This window comes from Taudactylus pleione, unplaced genomic scaffold, assembly GCF_031769625.1.
Source record: "Taudactylus pleione unplaced genomic scaffold, aTauple2 ptg000113l, whole genome shotgun sequence".
Lineage (NCBI taxonomy): Eukaryota > Metazoa > Chordata > Amphibia > Anura > Myobatrachidae > Taudactylus > Taudactylus pleione.
In genome coordinates, this window is record NW_028284515.1 from 1,620,051 (window position 1) to 1,643,326 (window position 23,276).

Here is a 23,276-nt window from a genome sequence, read left to right on the forward strand (position 1 = left end):
GAGCCGCTCTATCAGGTTGTGCCTCCCCACGCCCGCATCAGCAGGCAGCCGCCTCGGCACCGGCACTGCAGCCTAGCGCCGTTGTCATTGTTGCAATCTGGTGCCGGACGCAAGCCAATCAGAGGTCGCGGACCAGCAGGCACTGCTGATTGACTCACGACTGGCACCTATTTCAATGACAGGAGCGCTGTCCAGTGTCTTTCAGCTGTGCGGCTGGGTCGGGTTTTGGCCGCAGGGATTGACCGCAGCACAGCGCTTCCCCTGGGAACCAGACCCTTCCTAGGGTGAGTCCCGATCACTGAATATGTGACTGGGCAAGGTGGGCGGGCAGAGGCAGGGCAGCCACAGAGAAGCCTGCAGTGTCCTTCTTAATCAGGCAGCCGCAGCTGCCTGTACTTAGCTGCTGTGGGCAGACAGAGGTGGAACTGGTTCCGCCTCCCATTACAAGTGACGGAACGCAGTTCCGCCCCGTTCCGGCCCACTTTAACCCCTGCATGGAGCAAATCAATTTCTGTTAGTTGCTTCAATATATCTTTAAGCACTGATTTAACTTTTGGGAAAAGATTAAAATCGCAAGGTGCTAAATCGGGCGAATATGGAGGATGTTCAAGTGTAGTAATGTGATTGTCGGTCACAGAAAGTGCTGTGTGAGCAGGCGCATTGTCCTGGTGAAGAATGAAACCATTTTTCCACAGTTGCGGCCGTTTCTGTCTGACTCTCTCAGCTTTTTCAAAACTTCCTTATAATAATGCTGGGTAACTGTTGTGCCTTCTGGAACCCATTCTTGCAAAATTACACCCTCGATATCGAAAAAATGTTACTAAAATTTTAAAAATTGACACATTGTTCAACTCTTAAACTTAGCATTTTTTTCGGCACTCTACAGAAAACACAACCAAATTAAATGGCAACTCACAATCAACTGACCGTCATAGAGTGTTACTGCTTATCATGCAGGTTCAGACAAGTTTAAGGTTACTACGTATGCAGTTAGAACCAGTTCTGACTGCTTTGTTTACTAGGTGGAATCACAGTCTCGTTATTTTATAGACATACCTCGTATATATATTAAAGTGGTATACAGAGTTAAGATATCAAATTCATATATGCACCTTGGATTGCTGTGAAAGCAGCGGTGAATTTTGATTGTTGTTTTTAAAAATTGTGATTCTGTATAGCTAAAATGCTGCAAGTAATGGTTTATACCGGCCGATTCATTATTATTATTATTTTATTATCTCGATCACAGTGAAGTTTTCGTGCACCGCGATTCATGCGCATCAATCGGCCAATTGTGTGCGTAATAGCAGTTGCGATCGTTAATGAATCAGGCCCTTAATACCTAGTGACTAAATAATTGTCTGGCTGTAATGTATATTTCCCAGAAGTCTGTATACAGGAAGTAATAGGTGTGACCTATTTGCATAGAAAAATAAAAAAAATTACCTTTTAATTAAAGAGTGACATTGATGATGTTTAAATAAAATCTTTATGCTGGGTACTACAATTTACTGGAAATCCTCTGATATTGAAATAGGGCTGCTGCTTGAAATCTCTAATTTAATCCTGAAAAAAATCTGCTGTCATATGACAGATTGGTAATGGGAAGAAACGGCTCTGGCAACATCGCAGAAGCAGCCAGTACTATCCGGAATTTGTTTCTATGGGTATGGGCAGATGTTAGTGTGAGAGCCTGTTATTCACAATCTGGGTCTGATTCAGACCCGGTCGCAAGCGCCGAGCGCTCGCAACTGGGTCGATGGTGGTCCAGAGCGCATGCGCATGAGGGAGCCGGCTATGCGTCGCTCCGGGTCTCGTACCAAAGGGGGCGTGCTTTCGATGTTGAGTGACAGCACGCCCCCTTTGGTGGGCAGGCTGGGGGGGGTGGCTGCCCAGACAGAGGTGTTCCCATGAGAACCCCTACCGTCTGGGGGCGGCCCCACTGACATCACAAGTGATGTCAGTGGAAGAGCTTTAGGCTCTGTTTGAACCGAAAGCTCTCTGGGGCTTGCGGCCACGAGACCCTACTACAAGGGTCTCGTCGCAAGCTCGATGGTCGCGATGGTCTTGACCATCGCGACCATCTTTCTGGCCGTTCGCTATATCTGTGGGTGGTCACCCACAGCTATGCGAGCGGCCAGGAGGCCGTTCTAAAAAAGAAAAAGACTGGCCCTGATTCAGAGCGAGCGCTCTGTCAGAGCGACCGGCTCTGAATCAGGCCCTCTGTCCAGAAGTAGCTAGTGTGTTTCTGGTGTTTAAACAGGTGATTACAGGCTGAAGGTTCAGGCTTTATTATTGTTACTTAGTGCTTTTCAGTGGAGTTACGTTTAAAATTATATACAGATGTGTCCTCATACACCTTTGTTCTAGGCACACCAAATAGTCCCTCTTGGAGCACCAGGGTCCTTGCGACTAAGCTGCAGGAAATGTCCTTTTGTTGCGTCTTATTTGCACTGCTAAAAACTACAAGAAGCGACAAAACTACATTGCTGTCATACACTGACCATTGGAGCTCGCGGTACTTCTGTGTGCAACTAAGTTGCAGATCTGTGCAAAAAAAATTGCGATATGAGCGGCTACGGCTATTCCTCTCCCCATGTTCCATTATCCTGAATCTGCGACTTTGTACACAGGCTGCACCAATTCCTTCACAACAAAAGTTGCAATCTAGCGTCTCTTGTACAGTGTGAGCAGCTTTGTATGGGGATATTATGCAATATTTGGTGAAAAATAACACTATGTTACTCATGTTCGTGCGTCTCAGTCGCAGAATATGGCAAAAGTAATTTTGCACAGAGTAATTTAATCATTTCCATTTAATTTTGTTTAGAATATTGCATGATCCAAGAATGGCCTCTGGTTCAACTCAAGAGATTAGAAAATCTAAAGGATTTGACTCGGGGAGTATTCCTATACCCAGCCCGAGGAACTTATCTGCAGCCAAGATGTCAAGTCTAGAACAAAGTGATGCTCAGAAGTCAAGGCAAGTGCCTGCTTGAGGGAGTGGTGTGTTTTGTGTGTGTGACTCTCTCTGCCGGTAAACTGTTGCACTTGTCATGCAGCAGCCAAACAGTAATACAGTAGTAGTAGTAGTAATACACCAGTCCAGGGTCTTAGGGCCTGATTCAGACCCACTCGCGAGCGGCTGTCCGCTCGCAAGTGGGTCGATGGTCTGCACTGAGCATGCGCACGACGGAGGGAGCTCCGTCGTGCGCATGCGCCAGACGCGACGAGCGAAGGACTTTTCTTCGCTCGTTGTGTCTGATCAAAGGGGGCGTGCTGTCGATGTTGATTGACAGCACGCCCCCTTTGGTGGGCGTGCCTCCCTGACGGGGGCGTTCCCAAGGGAACGCCTCCCGTCAGAAGCCGGCCCACTGACATCACTAGTGATGTCAGTGGGAGTGATTTTGGCTCTGATAGAGCCAAAATCACTCCGGGCTTTGCGGTTGAAAACCTCAACCGCAGGCTCCGGCTCGCAGTTTCGATGGTCGCGATGGTCAAGACCATCGCAGCCATCAAACTGCACGCTCATATAGGCTGTGGGTAGTGACCCACAGCTATACGAGCGTCCAGGAGGACGCTCCATAATTATGGAGGGTGGCCCTCATTCAGAGCGTGCGCTCTGCTCAGAGCATACGGCTCTGAATGAGGGCCTTAGTGCAGTATCTGCAGTTAGTTTTATTAGCACAACAAATATAAACCAAACATAAAAGTATATCCTGGCCTGTACGGTTCTAACTAAACAAAATGATTCACTTTCTCATAAAACATAATTAATCAAAAATGTAGAAAGATACTAATAAGCGCTAGTGTGATTAATATTCCTCATGTAATGAATACACAATTTTAATGATTTAGCAATTCACTGGTCTGCAGTAGTTTAAAATATGAGGGGAAGGACCTCACAAAAATATGCAAATTGATATACAAAAAATAGACAACGCTGACCAAATGAATAAAATTAAAACACATTTAATATCACATATACTTGTATAAAACCAATATTGTACTATAATAAGCTCAAAGAGTATTGGTAACAAATGCCCACTGTGAATTCACAGCTAATAAAACAGAATCGGCACCAGCAACAATATAAGATAGCGTCATTCATTATATATCCATTCGGACTTTAAGGAAAATAGATTGAAGTCCGCAATCCTAGGTAATGTCATAAATACAGGTTCTTTGGAACCAATACGGTGGATAGCAACGATGCTTGGACAGTGCTGTCACTTCCTAAATGAAAATTATAATGATCCCAGGCTAAATAGCCTTCTGTGATTTCCAACAGAATAGAGGTCTCAGGCCGTGCACGGCTTATACTGTAAATGTAGTGTGAGTACTCACATAACACGCTGTTGAAATGACGATGGGGACAACTTTGCTGACCGTGTCTCCAGACTGCTCCTGGCACTTCCCCACTTCACTCGTCTCTCTGTCTCTTCCTGGCTTGATATTGTGCATTCGGGCTAGACAGCCACAAACTGGAGCAAAGGTGCCTCACTCCCCCGTGGAGTCAGCAACAGGCAGCACATCCGATATCCGGACATGTGGTGAACCACGTGACTGCACGTCACGTGGACGGGAAATCCCCAGGTCCCTGGGAACGAGACAGCAGGCCCGAAGTCCTGAGGAAACAGCCTGTCTCATACGGCTGAGAAACGCGTTAAGAACACCCCCATTGTTTTGCATGCACCAGTGACGTGCTGTGAGAAGGATCTGCTCGCACCCACCAGCCTTTTGTCTCTTGCACCAGGGATAGGTTCAGTTTTACACTTCTCATAATGCCGGCTATGAAACCATGATTGTGGATAGGTGGTCATATAACCGCAGAGATGCGAATACAGGTTGAGTCTCCCATATCCAAAATCCTTGGGACCAGGAGTATTTTGGATATCGGAATATTCCGTATTTTGGAGTATTTGCATACCATAATGAAATATCTTGGGAATGGGACACAAGTCTAAGCACAAAATGCATTTATGTGTTATACACACCTTATACACACAGCCTGCAGGTCATTTTATACTATATTTTCAATAGTTTTGTGGCTCAAACAAACAACATTTGTGTGCATACATGAAATTCATTTATGTTTCATATACACCTTATACACAAAGCCTGAAGATAGGTTTATACAATATTTTTTATAATTTTGTACCTTAAATAAAGTTTGTGTACATTGAACCATCAAAAAGCAAAGGTTTCACTATCTCAGTTATGCTAAAAAAAAAAAAAATCTGTATTTCGGAATATTTGGATATGGGTGACTCTACATGCAATGTGACAGCAATTACATCCGACTTCCGTTAAACTAATTTCTTTTAATGTACATGTTGCATAAGCCACACGCATGCCTGGGTTTGTTGGTCTTAAAGTAGATTTGAAAATTTATTTATCTGTCCAATGAATTTTGAAGAGTCCATCTTTTCGTTATGTGCCTTGCTCTACTCTTAGTTGAACGAAAATGATGTGTAACGGAAACATGCTCTTTCTTGTTATACTGCCCTACAGATATGTGCTCATACATCCTTGCTACAGTCCTGCCAAACAGCCCTTCTCGGTGCGACAGGTCCCACTAGACTCTGCTAGCGCCAAGCTTCTTTTTTGCCGAAAATGCTTCTTAAGGCACACATCCACTAGAAGCCAGGCAAACGTCTGCACGATTACGACATTGTGATCATGCAGTTGTTTGTCTGTCTGTGATGTGCGTACACTGAACGAGTAGTTATTCAGTGTAGGCAAATCGGGAAGCCGGCAGACGTAAGCCCGACAGCCGGCTTCCCGACTGCTTTATCCCGGTGAGGGTTAAATGACAGGCGTCTAATTCTAGATGCCTGTCATTTTATCGACGCCGGGAGCCCGGCATCCCGATCGAAGTGATGCTGGGCGCGGCTGCGGATAGCCACGGGGGTGGGAGGGTCAGGTTTAGGGCTCCTGGGGGGGACTTAGGGTTAGGCATCCCACCGGTAGATTAGGGTTAGGCTAGGGGGAGGGAGGGTTAGGGTTAGGCACCCCCGGGGGGGACTTAGGTTTAGGCTGCGGGGAAGGGGGATTAGGGTTAGGCACTGGGGGGAAGGTTAGAGTTAGGCACCCCTAAGGAGGGTTAGGGGAGTTAGGTTAGTTGATACTTACCTGGGGACGATCGGGATTTTCAGCCATGTCGGCCTGCCGCTGTCGGGATTTGAACCGCTGGACTTGTGTCCGGCGGTAATTCGTATGTATTCCACATCAATCATCTGCAAACATGTTGAACCTGACGTTATCGTCAGGTTGCACAACATATTTGTCCGATGGTAGATGTCTAAACGACCAGCGGGAGCTCAATACTGAGCTAAATAATTTGATATGCGACACTTGCATATCTGTGTGTGAATAAGTCTCTGAATCTGTGTACGGAGTGCTACAGAGCAGTGGGCTCTGCTTTTTTCCACACCAAGTTCCATTGTGCTGCATTTACAGACTGTGGGTGATTCAGCTTAGGACGGATTTTCAAAGCTGCACGCAGGCAGCTTAATTCCATCCTTGCTAATATACAAATGTAGCAAGAGATGTATGACACCCGCTGCTGCATTTGCGATCCCAGCGCTGCAAGGTCGCGATGGTAGATGGCGCCAGGCCGCTGGCCAGCTGAGTAAGCCTCAGCTTATTCAGGCTGGCCGGCTTGCGAGGCCGGGAAACTGCATCCGTGGATGCAGCCCCTGGCCTTGCCACTCCGGAATAGCAGGATGAACCCCGTTTCCAGGGACGCTGGCCACCCCCGCACTGCCTTTTAAATGCCTCTGTCAATCAGGCAGGGCACACGCAGACTCTTGATGATCGAGAATCTGCGGTCAGCATTGCACATACGTGTAATGCTGAATCAGCCCCTCAGTCGCACACTGATATATAAATGTATATCACACTAATCCGTGCAGTCTCCTGACGTGCCCTAGTCCCATCACATTGCAACTAAGATTTTCTGCAAAAATATGCCCAGGGCTAGCAGTGTTACACAGGACCTGGCGGCTCACTCGTGTCAGCATCTCGCACTGCGTGGTGTATAGAGGCAAGATGAATGAGGACACATCTGTAGTATCCAGATACTATGTATTTCATGACAACTCTAAAATCACATCCCTACACAAAACAGAGTCCTAATGCATGCGTCACCGGACAAAACAGCTATCGAAACTTTTCTTTCTAACTTTAAACTTTAATACCATTCTTGCTAATACTTTGCTAATGGAACAATTGGCTTACCCCCAAGTTGCCTACTTAATATGTAAAGCAGACATATGGAACATGACGGTACATGGCTAGTTAGGATAAGCGGGAGACAGCTGTCATGTGATTGGCTCACGCTGAATAAATATTTTCCTGCTCCCCATGCAGCGACAGACCAGATTCCCATCACAATCCTGACCATCCAACCTCTGGAGCCCTTGAAGGGGGGAAGCAGGACCTGACAGCGTTGTCACAGGAGGTGGATTATCTGAGACAAACCAACAAAAAGGTACAGGTCACCGTTTCTCTATTCTACCCAAACAGTATGACCACTGTCTGTCTGCATGTGTTTATTTTTTTCTGTTTAAAATAAAATGAACACAATTGTTGCTTTGTGCTGCTCTTTTTTTGTTTCGTCTTCCCTCTATGGGATTTTGTTACTACCACCCCTGGAGCTAATTTATCCCATGAGATTACTTAACACAGGAATTCAACCTCCTATATGATTCAGCCACTGCCGCCACCAGCAGGAACTGTATGATGCTCAGTTTATTTAGAGGAGGCTTTCAGAGGAGTGTACCACCAAGGGCATAGGCCTACTTGTATACACTGCAAGCATGGTACATATGCTACAGATCCCTCCATACCAGTTTTGTCAGCGGTGTGGATACCTTGCTGTGTTATCACACATATACTGTAGCTACGCATAACCAAATTTTATTCTGGCAGCTCACTGAATTTTATACTATTTTATCAGTGTTTCTTTTTACGAGCATTCATAGTGATTAGTTGGCAGTTGTGCAGGCGGCATGTAATAGTGCTTCACAAGCATCTCGGCCAAGCACTCACACTGTACGCTTGTAGGTGCTTCTGCTACTTTATACATACAGAGCCTGATTCAGACCCGCTCGCGAGTGGGTCGATGTTTGGCCACTGCGCATGCAGTGGCCGGAGCCGGCTCCAACGTGCGCATGCGCGAGATCCGACTATGACGGGCACTCCGTCGCTACGTGTCTCGCACCAAAGCGGGACAGCTGTCGATTTTGCTTGACAGCTTGCCCCATTTTGGAGGCGGGCAGGAGGGGTGGCTGGCCAAACGGAGGCGTTCCCGAAGGAACGCCTGCCGTTTCGGGGCCACCCCACTGACATCACGAGTGATGTCAGTGGGTGAGCTTCCGGCTCTAATAGAGCCGAAAGCTCACTGGGGAACGAGACCCCCTACCACAAGGGTCTCATCGCAAGCCCCGATGGTCGCTCGCAATAGCTGTGGGTTGTCACCCACAGCTAAGCGAGCGGCCGAGAGGCCGCACAGAAATAAAAGAAAAAAAAGACCCTGATTCAGAGTGAGCGCTCTTTCAGAGCATCCGGCTCTGAATCAGACCCACAGTTCTATATGATCAAAGCTAGCACTTGCACAAGGGATTTCGACGCCTGTCATTAGTACCCTGCCGGGATTTGACAGTCGGGAAGCCGGCGGTCGGCATTTCGACCGTCGGCTTCCTGACTGCATCCCTGTACAAGCCCTTAGGTGGGTTCTACTACAAGCCTCACCAGTGTGCGAACTGCTATCCTGGGCAGTGTCAGCTTGGAGTTTTGTGATCAGTATAAAAAGAACCTATACGTGATTTCGTGCAAGATGGTCATGGAACACCTCAGCAGCTTTTATTATACATTTTATTTAACAGCAGGGGGTAAATAATTCCTTATAGTATAGTAGTACTGTTCTGTGAGTAGTCTGTTATTACTACTAGCATTCGGTGTGTCCTGGGCCTTCCCGGTGTGGTATGAAAGAGTGGGCTGGACATCTGTCAGATAAAAAGATTATACAGGCCACATTCAATTAGACGTCACGCGAGCTGTGTTTATAAACACAGTTTAGTAAGGTAGATTTCTGCTTGCTTAGGCTGCAAGCAGAAATCGGCATAGACAACATCCCGTGAAGCCACCAGATGCTGTTTCGGCGGCAGCTCGCAGGTGATTAAAGCGGCCCCTTCATGGGGCCTTTGCACTTTGCAACTTTGAAGGTCAATTGTCACGGCCAGAGTTTCTCGGCATGGTACTCGCCGGGTATTACCTGTGAGGTCATTGTGGCGGGGGGGGTTAGGCTTAAGTCCTGGGCAGGGGGAGGTTAGGGTTAGGCACTAATGGGGAAGGTTAGGGTTAGGCACTAAGGGGGGGGGGATAGGGTTAGGCATCGGGGAGGGGGGGGGAAGTGGTAAGGGTAAGTCTTACCTTACTAGCTAGTCAGCGTATATTAACTCCAATTTGTATGAACATGAAATTTGCAGAGAAATATTTACATGCAATATCCTCATATTTCACCAATTTAACTCATTGTTTGGCACAAATAAGTGTTACCGACAGAATAACCTGTACATACAGCAGTATAGGTACCATGGGGGTTAGGCTTGTGTGAGCTTACATTTCAAATATATCAACTGCCATGTACAGCTTAGGAAATATAGACTGTTTCACAGGCTAGGAAACAATACTTCCAGAACTCACTGATGTCATAACGGGCTGTCTTGCTTACTTGACCGTGGTAAAAGCAAACACATAATGCTTTCCTAGATCTGTCAAACGCTTGACATAATTACTTGACTGTGTCAAAAACAGCTCTATTACCAGTGTAATTTTGCTTGCTGTTATTGCATGTATGTGACCTCAGGATAAAGTGACTTTCTGATAGATTCTTAGTTGAGCATGTCAAAGTCTGTCGCAATAATGACCCAAAGCCATAATTAATGTGAGAGAAGGATCTTTTATAGCTTTTTTTCATATGCACGGAGCACGAACTTGACTTCTCAGGCTTAAGTAGTCTGATGAACTATATGCCCCAGCATGCACTACCATTTCCTCCTTCACAGTCATAATTGAAAATGGAAGCTAGTGTCAAAAGAACAAGTCATTTCAATGAATTTATTCCTGACAAACATAAAACTCATAACTGTTAAAAGCTTATTTAGTCCCTCTGTATTTCCTGCCGAAGTTACAATATAGACTCCGTTTTAAATGGAGCGCCACCTCTCGATGATGAGGGGGACGTGATATTGCATACTTAGGCTTACCAAAATGCGTAAAGTGCGGAACAGAGCAGATGACGCCCAATCCAAGGGTGTCATCATAGAGGAAGGTCTGTGGTAGACACGTCTGGTTTTCTTCAGATTGGCAGGAAAAGAAGGATATAGATTTTTGTGTAATACATTCTTCCTGGTTCAGAAATGTGAATATGGAGGTCTAGCTGCCAAAGCCAATGACCTCAGCATTGCAAGTATTCACAATCTGTTCCCAGGGAAGCAATAAAAACTCATTGAGAAGAGTGGCAAGTCGATATCCGTAGGATGACTGTTTGGTAAACATATACCTTAATAAAAAACAGCAGATTATGCCATTGTTATACAGCAACCTTCTAACCAGCAAAGGTTGGTTTCCATGCCAACATAAAACAATATATAAATAATCCAGGAGGCCTACCTGTATAAATGGATACCTCAGATGTGAACAATCATTTTTATTTTATATCAGCAATTAATCTGGCTTTCCTGCAACTAAATTCCTAATTAAATCTCTTGTCCCATCTCACCTTAGACCGCAGTATATTCCTGCCCGCTTTTCCACTTGTTGCAACACAATATTTTTTCAACGGTAACAAAAGGAATCAGAAGGAAAACTACATTTTTGGCACCACTGCTCATTACAGTGCATTATTACTTTCATTTTTATGTCTTTAACACTGTGCCTGTATGTATATTAGCTTCATAGCTCAAGTTTATGCGACTACGCAGCCAACAGAAGGATGAGCCCTCTAATACGGGGATGGTGAAAATGGTTCCGTTTATATTGCATAGAACCTTTTATAGGGTTGAGTCTCCCATATCCAAAATGCTTGGGACCAGGGGTATTTTGGATATCGGAATATTCCGTATTTTGGAATATTTGCATACCATAATGAAATATCTTGGGAATAGGAAACACAGAATGCATTTATGTTTTATATACACCTTATACACACAGCCTGAAGGTAATTTTCTACAATATTTCTTATAAATTTGGACACTAAACAAAATTTGTGCACATTGAACCATAAAAAAATCAAAGGTTTCATTATCTCAGTCATGCTAAAAAAAAAATCCGTATTTTGGAATATTTGGATATGGGAGTCTCAACTTGTAATACAATATTTTTTATTTTTTTTTCTCTAAAGTTAAAGAAAACCTACTTGTAAGAAAAGTTTGATATGTAATTTATTATTTAACTAATAACTAAAAATGTTACCCCCATTGGCCACTCTGAATGTGCAATTCGGAAGCAAAAACAAATTCTGCTTCTGAGTGTATTGTGTGCAGGAACAGAAGGTTTTGGTTTTATCTCCTTTTTTGTAAAGCCTCCATTATACAGTTAAACCTAGCACCAAGCATAGCATAAACCGGTATATTTACCATTAGTGCACTGGCACAGTGGGAGCTATCATTATGTACAGTGGGCCTGATTCAGAGCCGCTCGCAAAAAGCGAGCACTTGCTCTGAATCAGGGCAGCCGCATGTTTTTTTTTTTGTTTGGCCTCCCGGCCGCTCGCTAAGCTGTGGGTGACCACCCACAGCTTTAGCGAGCGGCCAGATGATGGTTGCGACCATCGCGACCATCGGGCTTGTGACGAGACCCTTGTTGTAGGGTCTCGTTCGTCGCAAGCCCCCAGTGAGCTTCCTTCGGGAACACCTTCATTTGGCCAGCCACCCCCCCCACCCCCGACACGCCTACCAAACAGGGCGAGCTGTCGATCAACATCGACAGCCGCCCCTTTTGGATACGAGCGCCGGAGCGAGTGATTTCTCGCTTGCTCCGGGGCTCGCGAACGCGCATGCGAGCGGGTCTGAATCAGGCCCAGTATCTCATGGATTTTCTCCTCGTCAGTGGCAAGGAGGAAGTGCTGCAGAATGCTCCTGCATGGCTAATGTCAGTACATACTGTATGCATAGTGATTTTACCCATCAAGATCCAGCAAAGCTAGATCTTGTTGGTAAATCTAGTGCCATCCTGAGATGACGTTTGTTTCCATGGAAAAGGTAAGATTTTTGCGGTTTGATAAATTTGCTGAAATCGACTTTCCCATGGAGGCACAAACTGCGTTACCGCCCGAGAAATATTTGATTTTTCTGCAGGTAGCTTCCTTATAAATGGTGTGAAGTGGGTACAGGGCCTTTTGGCTGATTTCGCCATAATTTGGGTTTAGCACTGCTTAATAAATAGACCCCAAAGTATGGTTTAAACTGTAAACTTAACAGAGACCATTTTCACACTCAAAGAGTGGGCTCAATCCAATTAACTCACCCCCATACACTCGCACAGCCATTCAACAGTGTGTAAGCAGCTGCATTGGAACTCATAGCAGCCCTATCTCGTCCAAACCGTATGGGGCTGCGAACACAAATACACTGGTGCCAAAAGTGCGGCATATAGTTGCACTTACTCGCACCCGTAAATATATTGCGGTTCATAGGATTGAGCCCATTGTCTCAATCTTCATTCAATACATACACGCACACAGGGGCAGTGTTGACACAACCACACTTCTATATAATTAACCCATTAGAGACCACACTTCTATATAATTAACCCATTAGAGGCCGGCACCTCTAGAGCCGTCAGCTCCTGAAAACACAGTAGGCCTGATACGGAGTGCCGATGTTCATGTAAATGGTCAATGCTTTTCAAATGTGCATGCGTGTAAGCCGCTAAAAAGCCTTACAGTGCCTGCGCTCAGAGGCGCAATTGTGATTGAGAAGCACGTTATCAGAAATGTATTGGAAATGTGCAGGGCTGTGACTGGGATGGTCCGTCTTATGGGAATGTTATGGGAATGTCGCTGAACTGGCTGTTAACTCATTTGCTTAATCACTCACATTGGAAGTCATAGTCTGATGATTCTGCACCTAGCATGTGGCCGGGGCAAGTTTTGATGGTACAACCAATGGTTGCGTCTAAAGTCCTTGCACATGAAGGTGCTCGGATGTACATCAGGGAAGGGCTTGTACCGGTACTAATAGATAATCGCACACACTACACCGGCAAAGGGTGCACACATGGGCACAGCAGTGTTTTTTGTTATTTACTATAGAGCCCTATCTGATGGCCAATATATAATACAGTATATAGTAGAGAGCCCATTCTTGTAGCAGTTATACAGTATATTAGGCCTAACATCAGTAAGTTATCAACTAATATATTTATCCGTATGGGCTATTTATCAACTATAGTGGTAATGTATCCATGAGTACATAAACACACCGGACAAAATAATGTTCCGCCGCCACTGATATTATTTGTGTCCATGCTTCTTCCACTGTAGATGAATACTGGGCCTGATTCAGAGCCGCTCGTAAGCGGCCGCTCGTTTGCTCCGAGCGATGTTCGCACATCTGCGCATACGTATGGGTTTTAGTACGCATGCGCCAACCAGTCAGTGCGGCCGAAAATCGTGTGCTCGCAAAATAGCGAATGCCTGCTAATTTGAGTGACAGGATGAGGCGTTTGTGGGTGGTAACAGGGGAAGGTGCTTGAAAACGGGGAGTGGAGATCCGAAAGCAGGCGTGCCAAAAGGTCAAAACGGGCGTTTTGAAGGGTGTGCATAATTAACAAAGCAGCGTCATCGACCACATCACTTGGTTATTTCTTAGCCAGAACTGCTCGCATGATTGCGGTAGGAAAATCCAACCACAAGCACTGCGAGCAGTTCAGACGCCTTTCGATGTACTCGATTAATCTAATAAATAGCGGAGATGACGTAGGATGCGAGCGGCCAGGGGGCGTTTTTTACAAAAAAAGTCTGCATGTTTTGTTCGCTCGTTCAGACATAGAGGCATCAACAGACCGCAAAGAGCAAACGGTCAATTTAAATAGCCAGCCCCTTTTTCTGGACGAGCGAGCGCAAATGGCGTCCAGCTCTGAATCAGGCCCACTGCTCACTGTCTTTGAGGGCACACTAACAAACGCCACCACCTCCTCCAGGCTATTGCCATGCTCTCGGCCAAAAACAGTGGCTCCCTTTTGCTACTCAGTCACGTCATGTGTACAACCCATGAATCCACCTGAAAAAGAAACAATATCTCAACAAATTTGCATTGTATTAATACCTCAGACATTCACAATGATCATCCAATAGTTTGTGTCACCATCTACACGCATGTTCACGTCCCGCTTCGTTGAACTTATACCACCTTGTCTTTCCGCATTCCATATTATTTTGTCCGGTGTGTGTAGTTTCCCTTGTTATGCGCAGGAATTCCCTTACTGTACCAGGTGGTAAATCGCTTTCCCTAGGGCCAAACTAACATGGACCTGGGACTGAAATTGATGAAGTGCTTGTTGTGAGAAGGGGAGGAGCTGTGTCCAGTGCTGTGTGGGTGTGGTCAGTGCCATGTGGCCGTGTACACCCCCTACTCTATCAGCCCCACTGTCTGTATAAAATATGTAAAAGTACAAATAATAGGAAAAATTTTAATACCTATAATTTATGGTCTACCGTGTGACTAGCTAGGTGTCATAAGGATGGGTTTAATGTTATGTGGAGGTCTAGGGCTGTAGTCCTATTTGCCCCATTGTTAATCTGGCCCTGACTTTCCTTGCTGCGTCTACTTACATCCACTGGTTACTTGACGCTACCTCTAGTGATCAGCCCATGCCCACTGTCTTATTAACCTGTGATTAACAATGGTACAAGTTACTTAATATTGGTTAATAGGACAGCAGCCATGAACTGATCACTAGAGGAAGCTTTAGACAGCTGGAGAATGCATCCACAGACACAGAAACTCCCATCCTGAAACTCAAAAGGACAGGACCTCATGAACAAAACATCCTTGAATTCTTGTTAAACACATCTGAGATCACCAGAACACCACAAGAATGCACACAGTGACATATCTACAATGGGTGTGCGGTGCACACTGGCCCACACCACACCCTAAACCCATGTTCATCAATACTTACCTCTCTGGAGTTCTACAGCGGCAGCATTTCACAAATCACTGGGAAAATGGCTCCATGTTCCCGGAGACCTGCACATGCACAATAGACTATGGCACAGTGCCAGTCTACTCACTTGTGCCACCGGTTAGAGAGGATGGGGCCCAGACGAAGACTGCACCCTGGCCCCCTTTTTTCTTAATATGCCCTTTAGTGCAAAGAGTTGAAAATCCAAATCTCAAATGTATAGCATTTATACTAGGATAAATGGTGCCACAAACTAAAGCAATTTCCTCATAATGGCCTCAGTTGTTATTCAACCCTGCTACTAGGATTGTAGTGTTACCGCGCACAATTTAGGAAGCAAAGTACGTTTATGGCACAATGCATACTGATCCGACATGGACTGAAGATGGTGCTACATTAAATGTTATATTTCAGTGGTAACCATTTTAAGTTGGGTACACACTACACGATCCGTCATACGAGATATCATTCCGTCGTGGATCGGAATGATATTCGTACACATCTTCTAGTGTGTACGCCCGATCTGTTGTTCCCGACGGTCATTCATCGCATCTTCCCATCTGCTGTCCTGCACGTTGGATGGAATGGTGCATTGAACGAGGCAGTGTAGTTACATGCAGCATCTAAAGATACATCTCGTCGTCGTACGCCGGGTCGTGCAGTGTGCAGGGTGCGCACGATGTATTGTTACACTGCATTGCACAGCCGCTGGGTCGCATCATCGTATGGTGTGTACCCAGCTATAGACTTAAGTGTTTGTGGATTAAATTAAAAAGAAATATGCTGAGAGATAAGGTGATAAACTGTTGTGTGTTGTGTTTTAGTGCAGTGTGTGTTCTCTTAAGTAAAGGTGAAAGCAGCAACGCCTAGACTATATAAAATGATAACACAGGAATAGATCCAGTGCTTCAGCCATAGTGCCAAATAACTATGCGCTGCACAAGCCGATCATTTTTGGTCATTTAGCACATTGGCCAAACAAACGGGTTCATGTGGGCAGGGCCGTAGCTAGGGTAGAGCGGCCGGTGCCATGGCACAGGGCACCACAGGTCAGTAGGCGCTGTTTGGGCCTGTCATATTTCTGTTTATTATCATTCTCACTTGTAGCTTCCTCTTATTTCATCCCCAGCATCTCCTGGCCTCCCCTATCCCTTCCCTGGCCCTTCCCCATGAGGCCATTCCCCTTTTTTGGGTGCATTATGTCCCTTTGAAAAATGCTCTTTCTGGCACAGGCACCAAAAAGTCTAGTTACAGCTCTGCATGTGGGGGTCCAATAGTCTTACAGATTTCAGTCATAGTTTGACACTTTTATCAATATGTTGAATATTCAGTCGGGTTGTAATTAATATTGCTTTTAGCTTTGGGCCCACACACGCAGAGCGATGTATGGACAGTTTGGCATAGATAATCACACTGCATTTTTCCATGTCCATCTAATGCTATCTTACAGTATGGTCTGGTTTTGTGCCCACATAAGCGTGGTTCTGCTCTGGACACTTCCTGTCAGAAGTGTAGGCGTGCCACTCCGGACCACTAAAGTTTGTTTTCAATATTAGTCGCATGTTTAATACAGGGGTATGTAGTTATGAGACCGGCGCATGGCCGTTGGTCTCAATACCGACAGTGTAATCCCGGTAAGGGATCTAACATAGGCATTGAAATACCTACCCCTATGTTAATCCCGACGCAGGAACACCGACAGGACGCCAGACCAATCATCCAACGCCGGGGGTAAGTATCCACGTAGCCAGGGATTGGGGGGGTTAGGTTTTAGGACCCCCCCAGTGGGATTTAGTATTAGGTACCCCCCCGGGAGGGTTAGGTTTAGGGTGCGGGTAGGGGGGGTAGGTTTAGGCACTAATAGGGGGAGGTTAGAGTTAGGCACCCCTAAAGGTGGGTTAGGGGTGGGAAAGGGCTAGGAATAGTAAACTTACCTCTGCTGTCGGGATCTCCTCCATCGGCTCACGTCCGCTGGTCAAACATACTGCTTCCAATACAGGGACTGAATTATTTGTGCTTACCTATTTCTATAAGGATGGGTACAGGATGGCGGCGTTCGGGATTCCGACGGCTAGATTCTGACAGGTGTCGGGATTCCGGCACCGGCATTCTGACCTCCGGAATCCCCTCTATCTGGATTTTAACCGCATCCCATTTTTATAGATAGGAACTAGTGTAGGACATTGCACATGGGCAGTGATGGCACAGAAAAGGTGCCCGCTGGAAAGACTGCACCCACCTTTAGGACATGTTATATAATTTCTCCTTCTTTACCCTAAGTTGCCCTAGTTGACTGGAACACCCTGTGCTGTTTTTTTTTTTCAATAATATAAGTAATAAAATAGATTTATTTATTACAGTCCTCTTCCTATTTACCCTCTTCACTTACTAGCTTTCCCTGTGTCTTTGCCATATGGTTACTACTAGCATTAAGATAAAGCTTCCTGTCACCTCTACTGACAGGGTAAAATGCAATAGAACAGCATACGTGCGTTACACAATACATTGCGGTGTTACTACGTAACAGGAACTTTAACAGCTAATAAAACCTGACCTCATTCTGCCGCTTAGTGATTGTAGAAAACCACATATTCATTTGTTTCCAGAAAGCTGCCTTCTTCCCTCGAGATACAACTCAGGGACTGTTCCTCAGTGCTTTGCTTGGCTCATAATATATAACAGCTCTTGTATGTTTAGATTTTAGAAAGAGCTGCTCTGTTATTATACTGTGCCTTACACGACCAGAAGCTGTCGCTGCTTGTAACCCGTTCCAATACTAATAATGTAATACAAAGAAATAATTGACAGCTATTGTCTTTTGTCTTTATTCATGCTCTTTCTATAATACATTTCAACTTTTGAATCTTCCTTGTTTGTGGGTTATCGCTGAGGGTGTGTGAGAACAGCAGCCGTAGCTATAAAATGCCCAGCCTTCTGATTAGATGCTAGGTGTGACCTTATCTGTTCCGCATGTGCCATCTGACACAGCGTATGGCTTTTCATAGGTACAGTAGCTGATAGGGATTGCCCAGTTCAAACCTGTCATCTTGATTTACCATTTGCGTGAGTTAACATTAACCTGTAATTCCCCAAAAATGTACTTACAAGACTTTATAATTGGGTATAATCTCTTGCCAGGATAACTCATTCAAACCTAAAAAATGACTTGTATTACAGTAACATAACAGTATGACATCTATATATGTTATCAGTGTTTAATATTAACTCTTTGGACTCCACCCATTTTCATTGTGGGTAGAGCTCTTTTTTAACCTCTGTGCAGCTAGGGAGCACTGCAGGGGTGCAGATGGGTTTGGGGCAGTTCTTGATATAATCATTCCAGGGGACATGATGATGTAATTAAGCCTCTGCTCTCCAACGTAAAACACTGCATACATTTGTACAAGCCAGAAATAGGAGAGAGAGCATTAAAAGTGTTCTATCTCCCCAATGCTGACTCCTATAGACTTGGGTGCCCTTATTCGAAAGAGGGGAGTCCCTTGGAGGTTAATTTCTGATGATCATGTGCAAACACCAGAGAACATCGCATCACTGCAGAAATAATTATTAAGTCCAGGGTTGGGAGAATATTTTCCCTATTCCTGTCTTCAATAAACTCAGGGGAACCCTTAATTGAAAGAAGAGAGTCTTCTCTTTCAAATAATGTGGCATCTTAGTGGATTTTGTCTGGTGGAGATAGATTTATAAATTAGAGTGTGTTATATTTTTAGTTTCAGAATTCTAGATATATTTCTGCTGTATTGTCAAGGTATGACCTACTGCAGTCCTGTCATGGTACACCCAGGGCTATTTGAAAGGACGTTTGTTTACGAGCAGCCTTCTGCTTTCTGGCCTCTCCCCAAGCATTCCTCTGCAAAACCTAGAGCTGCATGCACACCAGACACCTTGACCGAACTGTCCTTCCAGACTTAAGGGGAGATTTATCAAAATTGGAGAGAAATAAAGTACCAACCAATCAGCTTTCTCTCTTCACTTTATCTCATACTTGCCGACCCTCCTGGAACAGCCGGGAGGCTCCAGAAAATCAGGTTGCGCTCCTCGCCACCCGGACAGGCAGCGAAGTCTCCTGGCCAGCCGTTGCTTCCATCCCCCCCCCGCTGCCAGCATCCTCTTCCCCCCTGCATCATCATGCGGAGCCGATGACACGATTCGCGTTGAATCACGTCATCATGGGCCCTGCCCCGTGCTGCACAATGCCGGTATTCTCAGCATTGGGTAACGGGGCAGGGTCGCAATAAGACGGTCACGCAGTCAAGCCCCCCGCTCCACCCCCAAATGTGCATCATGCCCCCAAGCTGTACTGACCTGGCTGCCTCCTCCCGGAGGAGCTTTGATGAATCTCACCCTTAGACACCTATGTACACATGTAAGAACAGATATTTAAAAGGCTTCAATTAATACAAAAAAAATGAAATGTGATTAACATTTAAATTCATTAATGTCTGCAGTGGAAAAGGTAGTTTAATAAATGAAAACCAAGAACTGTTTAGAACACTGTTGCGGTATATTTAAGAACATTGTTGATACAATTAATGACACTATAATTAGCCAGCCAGGTAGAGCGGAATTGGTATTCGATTCCCGTCAGCGGCAGACCGACAGGAGCAGAGTGCGACGCAGCGGAAGCCCGGCAGCGCTGGAAATCCCGATCGTGGATAGGTAAGTATCCACTAACCTAACAACCCTAACCCTCCTTAGGGGTGCCTAACCCTAACTTCCCCCCTCTAAGTGCCTATCCCTAACCACCCCCTTCCCCGCTGCCTAAACCTAAGTCCCCCGGGGGGTTGCCTAACCCTAAGTCCCCACCGGGGGTGCCTAACCCTAACCCTCCCTCCCCCTAGCCTAACCCTAACCCTCCCGGGGGGGTGCCTAACCCTAAGTCCCCCCCGGGAGTCATAAACCTAACCCTCCCCCCCGCGGCTGTCCGCTCGCGGCGCCCGGCATCACTACGATCGTGATGCCGGGCGCCGGTCTCTCGGCGTCGGGGAAATGCGGGCGTCTACATCTAGACGCCCGGCATTTCACCCTTGCCGGGATAAGACAGTCGTGAAGCCGGCTGCCGGTATTTAGGCAGTCGGCTTCCCGATTGCTTCCCGGTAGAGCAATATTAGAACAGCGCTATTAGCCAGACAATGACATATCTGTATCATAGTGAAACTTTTAGAGTCATACAGTAGCTTGTAAAGCAGATTTGCCATTGCAGAGATTGTAGTCTTCAGAAGCCACTGGTTTACTGCATGTTTGTGATGTAATAGTGACTAGCAAGTCTTTCTAGTACATATCCAACAGATATGACAGAGACACAGAGTATGTGAAGCTACAGGATTACCATACAAGAATGCAGCCTCAATAAATATGTTATTCTGTGTCCGTAAAAATATACTACTTATGGCAATCCTACTGAATTGCACAATTTGTGTCCAAGTCTAACCAAGAGATAGATGGAAGCTATGCTTCCCATAAAACAGCGGTCGGCAGCAACAATAGCAAAGGACAAAGCCAAACAGTGTCATTTGGATGCATCTTTTCTTAGCACACAAGTGAATGTTTTATACATGCTAGCCAAGCACAAATGGATGCTATGACATAACTTGTCATGTCACTAAAGCTCTTGCCTGTCCAAGCTTTTTTGTAGCACCAGGTAAACAGCCCAATGTGCTCCTGTAATTACCTTGATCTGGCCACAGCCCAGACTGATATTTTTATTAAGCAAGGGGAGTTATTGGCAAGTACTGTATGTATTCCTTCAGTGGCAAATATAAAACCTTGAGACTGACAGTCTGTATAGGGAAAAAAAGCTGATTTGTCAGTTTGCACCTGTGAATTCACAGTGATAATGTCAAAGCTTACTCCAGGAGGTATACTGTGCTCATTATATGCATTCCCAAATGTATTCTTGTTTGTTCACTACCATAATGTCACAACCTCATGTACTTTAAGGGAATCTAGGGTGGAGGAGGAGGTGAAAAAGCACTGATTGTATCTCTCTTAGATGTGAATCTAAACATTGCTGTTGAATTTCATTATATGTAAAGGTTCACTGTATTTGGTAATGACAGGAATGAGACAAGCAAGTTGCAAAACAATACAGAAACAGTATTGTTCTGGGTGCTCTTGTTTGCATTAAGTGAACAACTTCTCGTGGCAACATTGACAGTGTAATGGTTAGTATTACTGCCTCGCAGTACTGAGGTCGTGGATTTGATTCCCACTTCGGCCCTAACTGTGTGGAGTTTGTATATTCTCTCTGTGCTTGCATGGGTTTCCTCCGGGTACTCCGGTTTCCTCCCACACTCCAAAAATATACTGGTAGGTTAGTTGGCTCCCAACAAAAAAAGAACCCTAGTGTGTATGTGTGTGCGTGTAGGGAATATAGATTGTAAGCTCCACTGGGGCAGGGACTGATGTGAATGGACAAATATTCTCTGTACAGTGCTGTGGAATATGTGTGCGCTATATAAAGTAGGTTAAGTAACGATTACAGATGAATGTTATTTATTAATCAGTTACAAACTGAACGCAGATCTCCACTTTAAGATTGTAAAGTCTTCAAATACACCTAAGGTTTTTATTGATTTACCTATGCAATAATCTTAGTAGCATAACTTGCCTAGCTAGCTTCTATTTAAAGGCCCGTCTACCGCTGGGCAGCTGCAGTGGCTCTCTAGCTTTCTGTGGTGTCCCCTTTTTAACTGAGGGAGGGATAGTTATTGTATCTTGTTGAATGCCAGGTTTCACTAAAATCATTGCAAATAAGCTTTTTCTTAAAGAAAATTTATACATAATTTCTCTAAGAAATTGGACCAAACATCGCAAGTCTGCTGCTAGGACTTTAAGCAGCCAATTAAGTATCCTTTTTGCTCATTTTTGTAAGACTTTTTTTTTTTTTTTTACTAGTACTTTGAGCTTACGTCTAAAACTGGACAGCAAAACAAACACTACACCAACACTAATTAGCGTTAGTAAAAGCGGTGGCTTCTAGTGTCCAAACCACTAACATGCGTTTTATTGTCGCTAAGAACGCTAGTAAAATGCATGAAACTAATGCTATTAGGCACAAGGTGCAGATGAATGAAACCTATATATTTTCATATATTGCAGCTGTTGTTGTAGTGGGGCGTTGGAAATCCTTTGCTTTATTATGTGCAGCTGAGCGTACACTCCTACATTATTATTACTACACTCACTAGATCTAGTTAAGGCAGCAAAACCATTAACAGGTTTTCAGTGATTCCATTTACTAATTTTAGCGCTTTGTTACCAAACTCTCTAGTAAATAGGAATATGCTGTCCTAAATGGGAATCCTTCTCGTCATGGTCATGGATCCAAATGATATCACTCCTTGGAGGCAATAGACCTTGCAGCGTTGTTTCACACGGATGTGTGTAAATTAGACAGCGAAGTCATAAACACCTTATTCCTCAGTTATGTGTGTCATAGCACATCAACACTCTATTGTCCTTCTGTTTGCCATGCTGTGCCAATAATTAGTTCTAATCATGTGCTGTATGCTTGCAATTGACCAGATAAAACCATGTCCAGTATAACTAAAATAATTGCTTTCAAAGAGTTATGTTTGTCTTTTAGGAGGTTTGCATTGACATGATAGGTATTAGGAAAGGGCTAATTGCTGCTGCCCTGGGCCTTCAGATCATGAATGGTCCAACTGTGAAATATGGTGGACGGACAGACATGCACAGTCTCTATATTGGATTCAGTGCGTCTGTCTATTCATTTCACAGCAGGAGCTACCCTTGAATTTTAGAACGACTGTACATACTAAGATACCATAGTTTTGCATTGGATTTAGGAAACATCTGTGTTCCCTCTCTCGCCTGATGACTGCACACACATGACATTGTGATCATCTAACGATAGGATCTTTTATTTGGGATAACACACACTACAAGTAATGCTCAACTTGGACCAAGTTAGCCATCATCATGTGTGAGTTGGTACTTCTACATATCACAGACAGCCTCTGCTAGAAGGAGAGAACGTAGAGATTGGAGTGACAGGGACATAACCCATAGGTCCTTCCCACTGCCAGGAAAAATGT

General features: G+C 44.9%; 1 protein-coding gene across 2 annotated transcripts in view; it reads left to right on the plus strand.

Moving 5' to 3' along the window:
- Nucleotides 1-23,276, plus strand: part of MIPOL1 (mirror-image polydactyly 1) — a 458,494-nt gene that overhangs the window by 175,803 nt on the left and 259,415 nt on the right. For both annotated transcript variants that reach the window (XM_088471287.1, XM_088471288.1), the window contains 2 exons: nucleotides 2,831-2,983; nucleotides 7,375-7,495. In XM_088471287.1, the coding sequence (XP_088327413.1) occupies nucleotides 2,850-2,983; nucleotides 7,375-7,495 (255 nt within the window). In that variant the 5' untranslated portion in view covers nucleotides 2,831-2,849. The remainder of the gene's footprint in view (nucleotides 1-2,830; nucleotides 2,984-7,374; nucleotides 7,496-23,276) is intronic.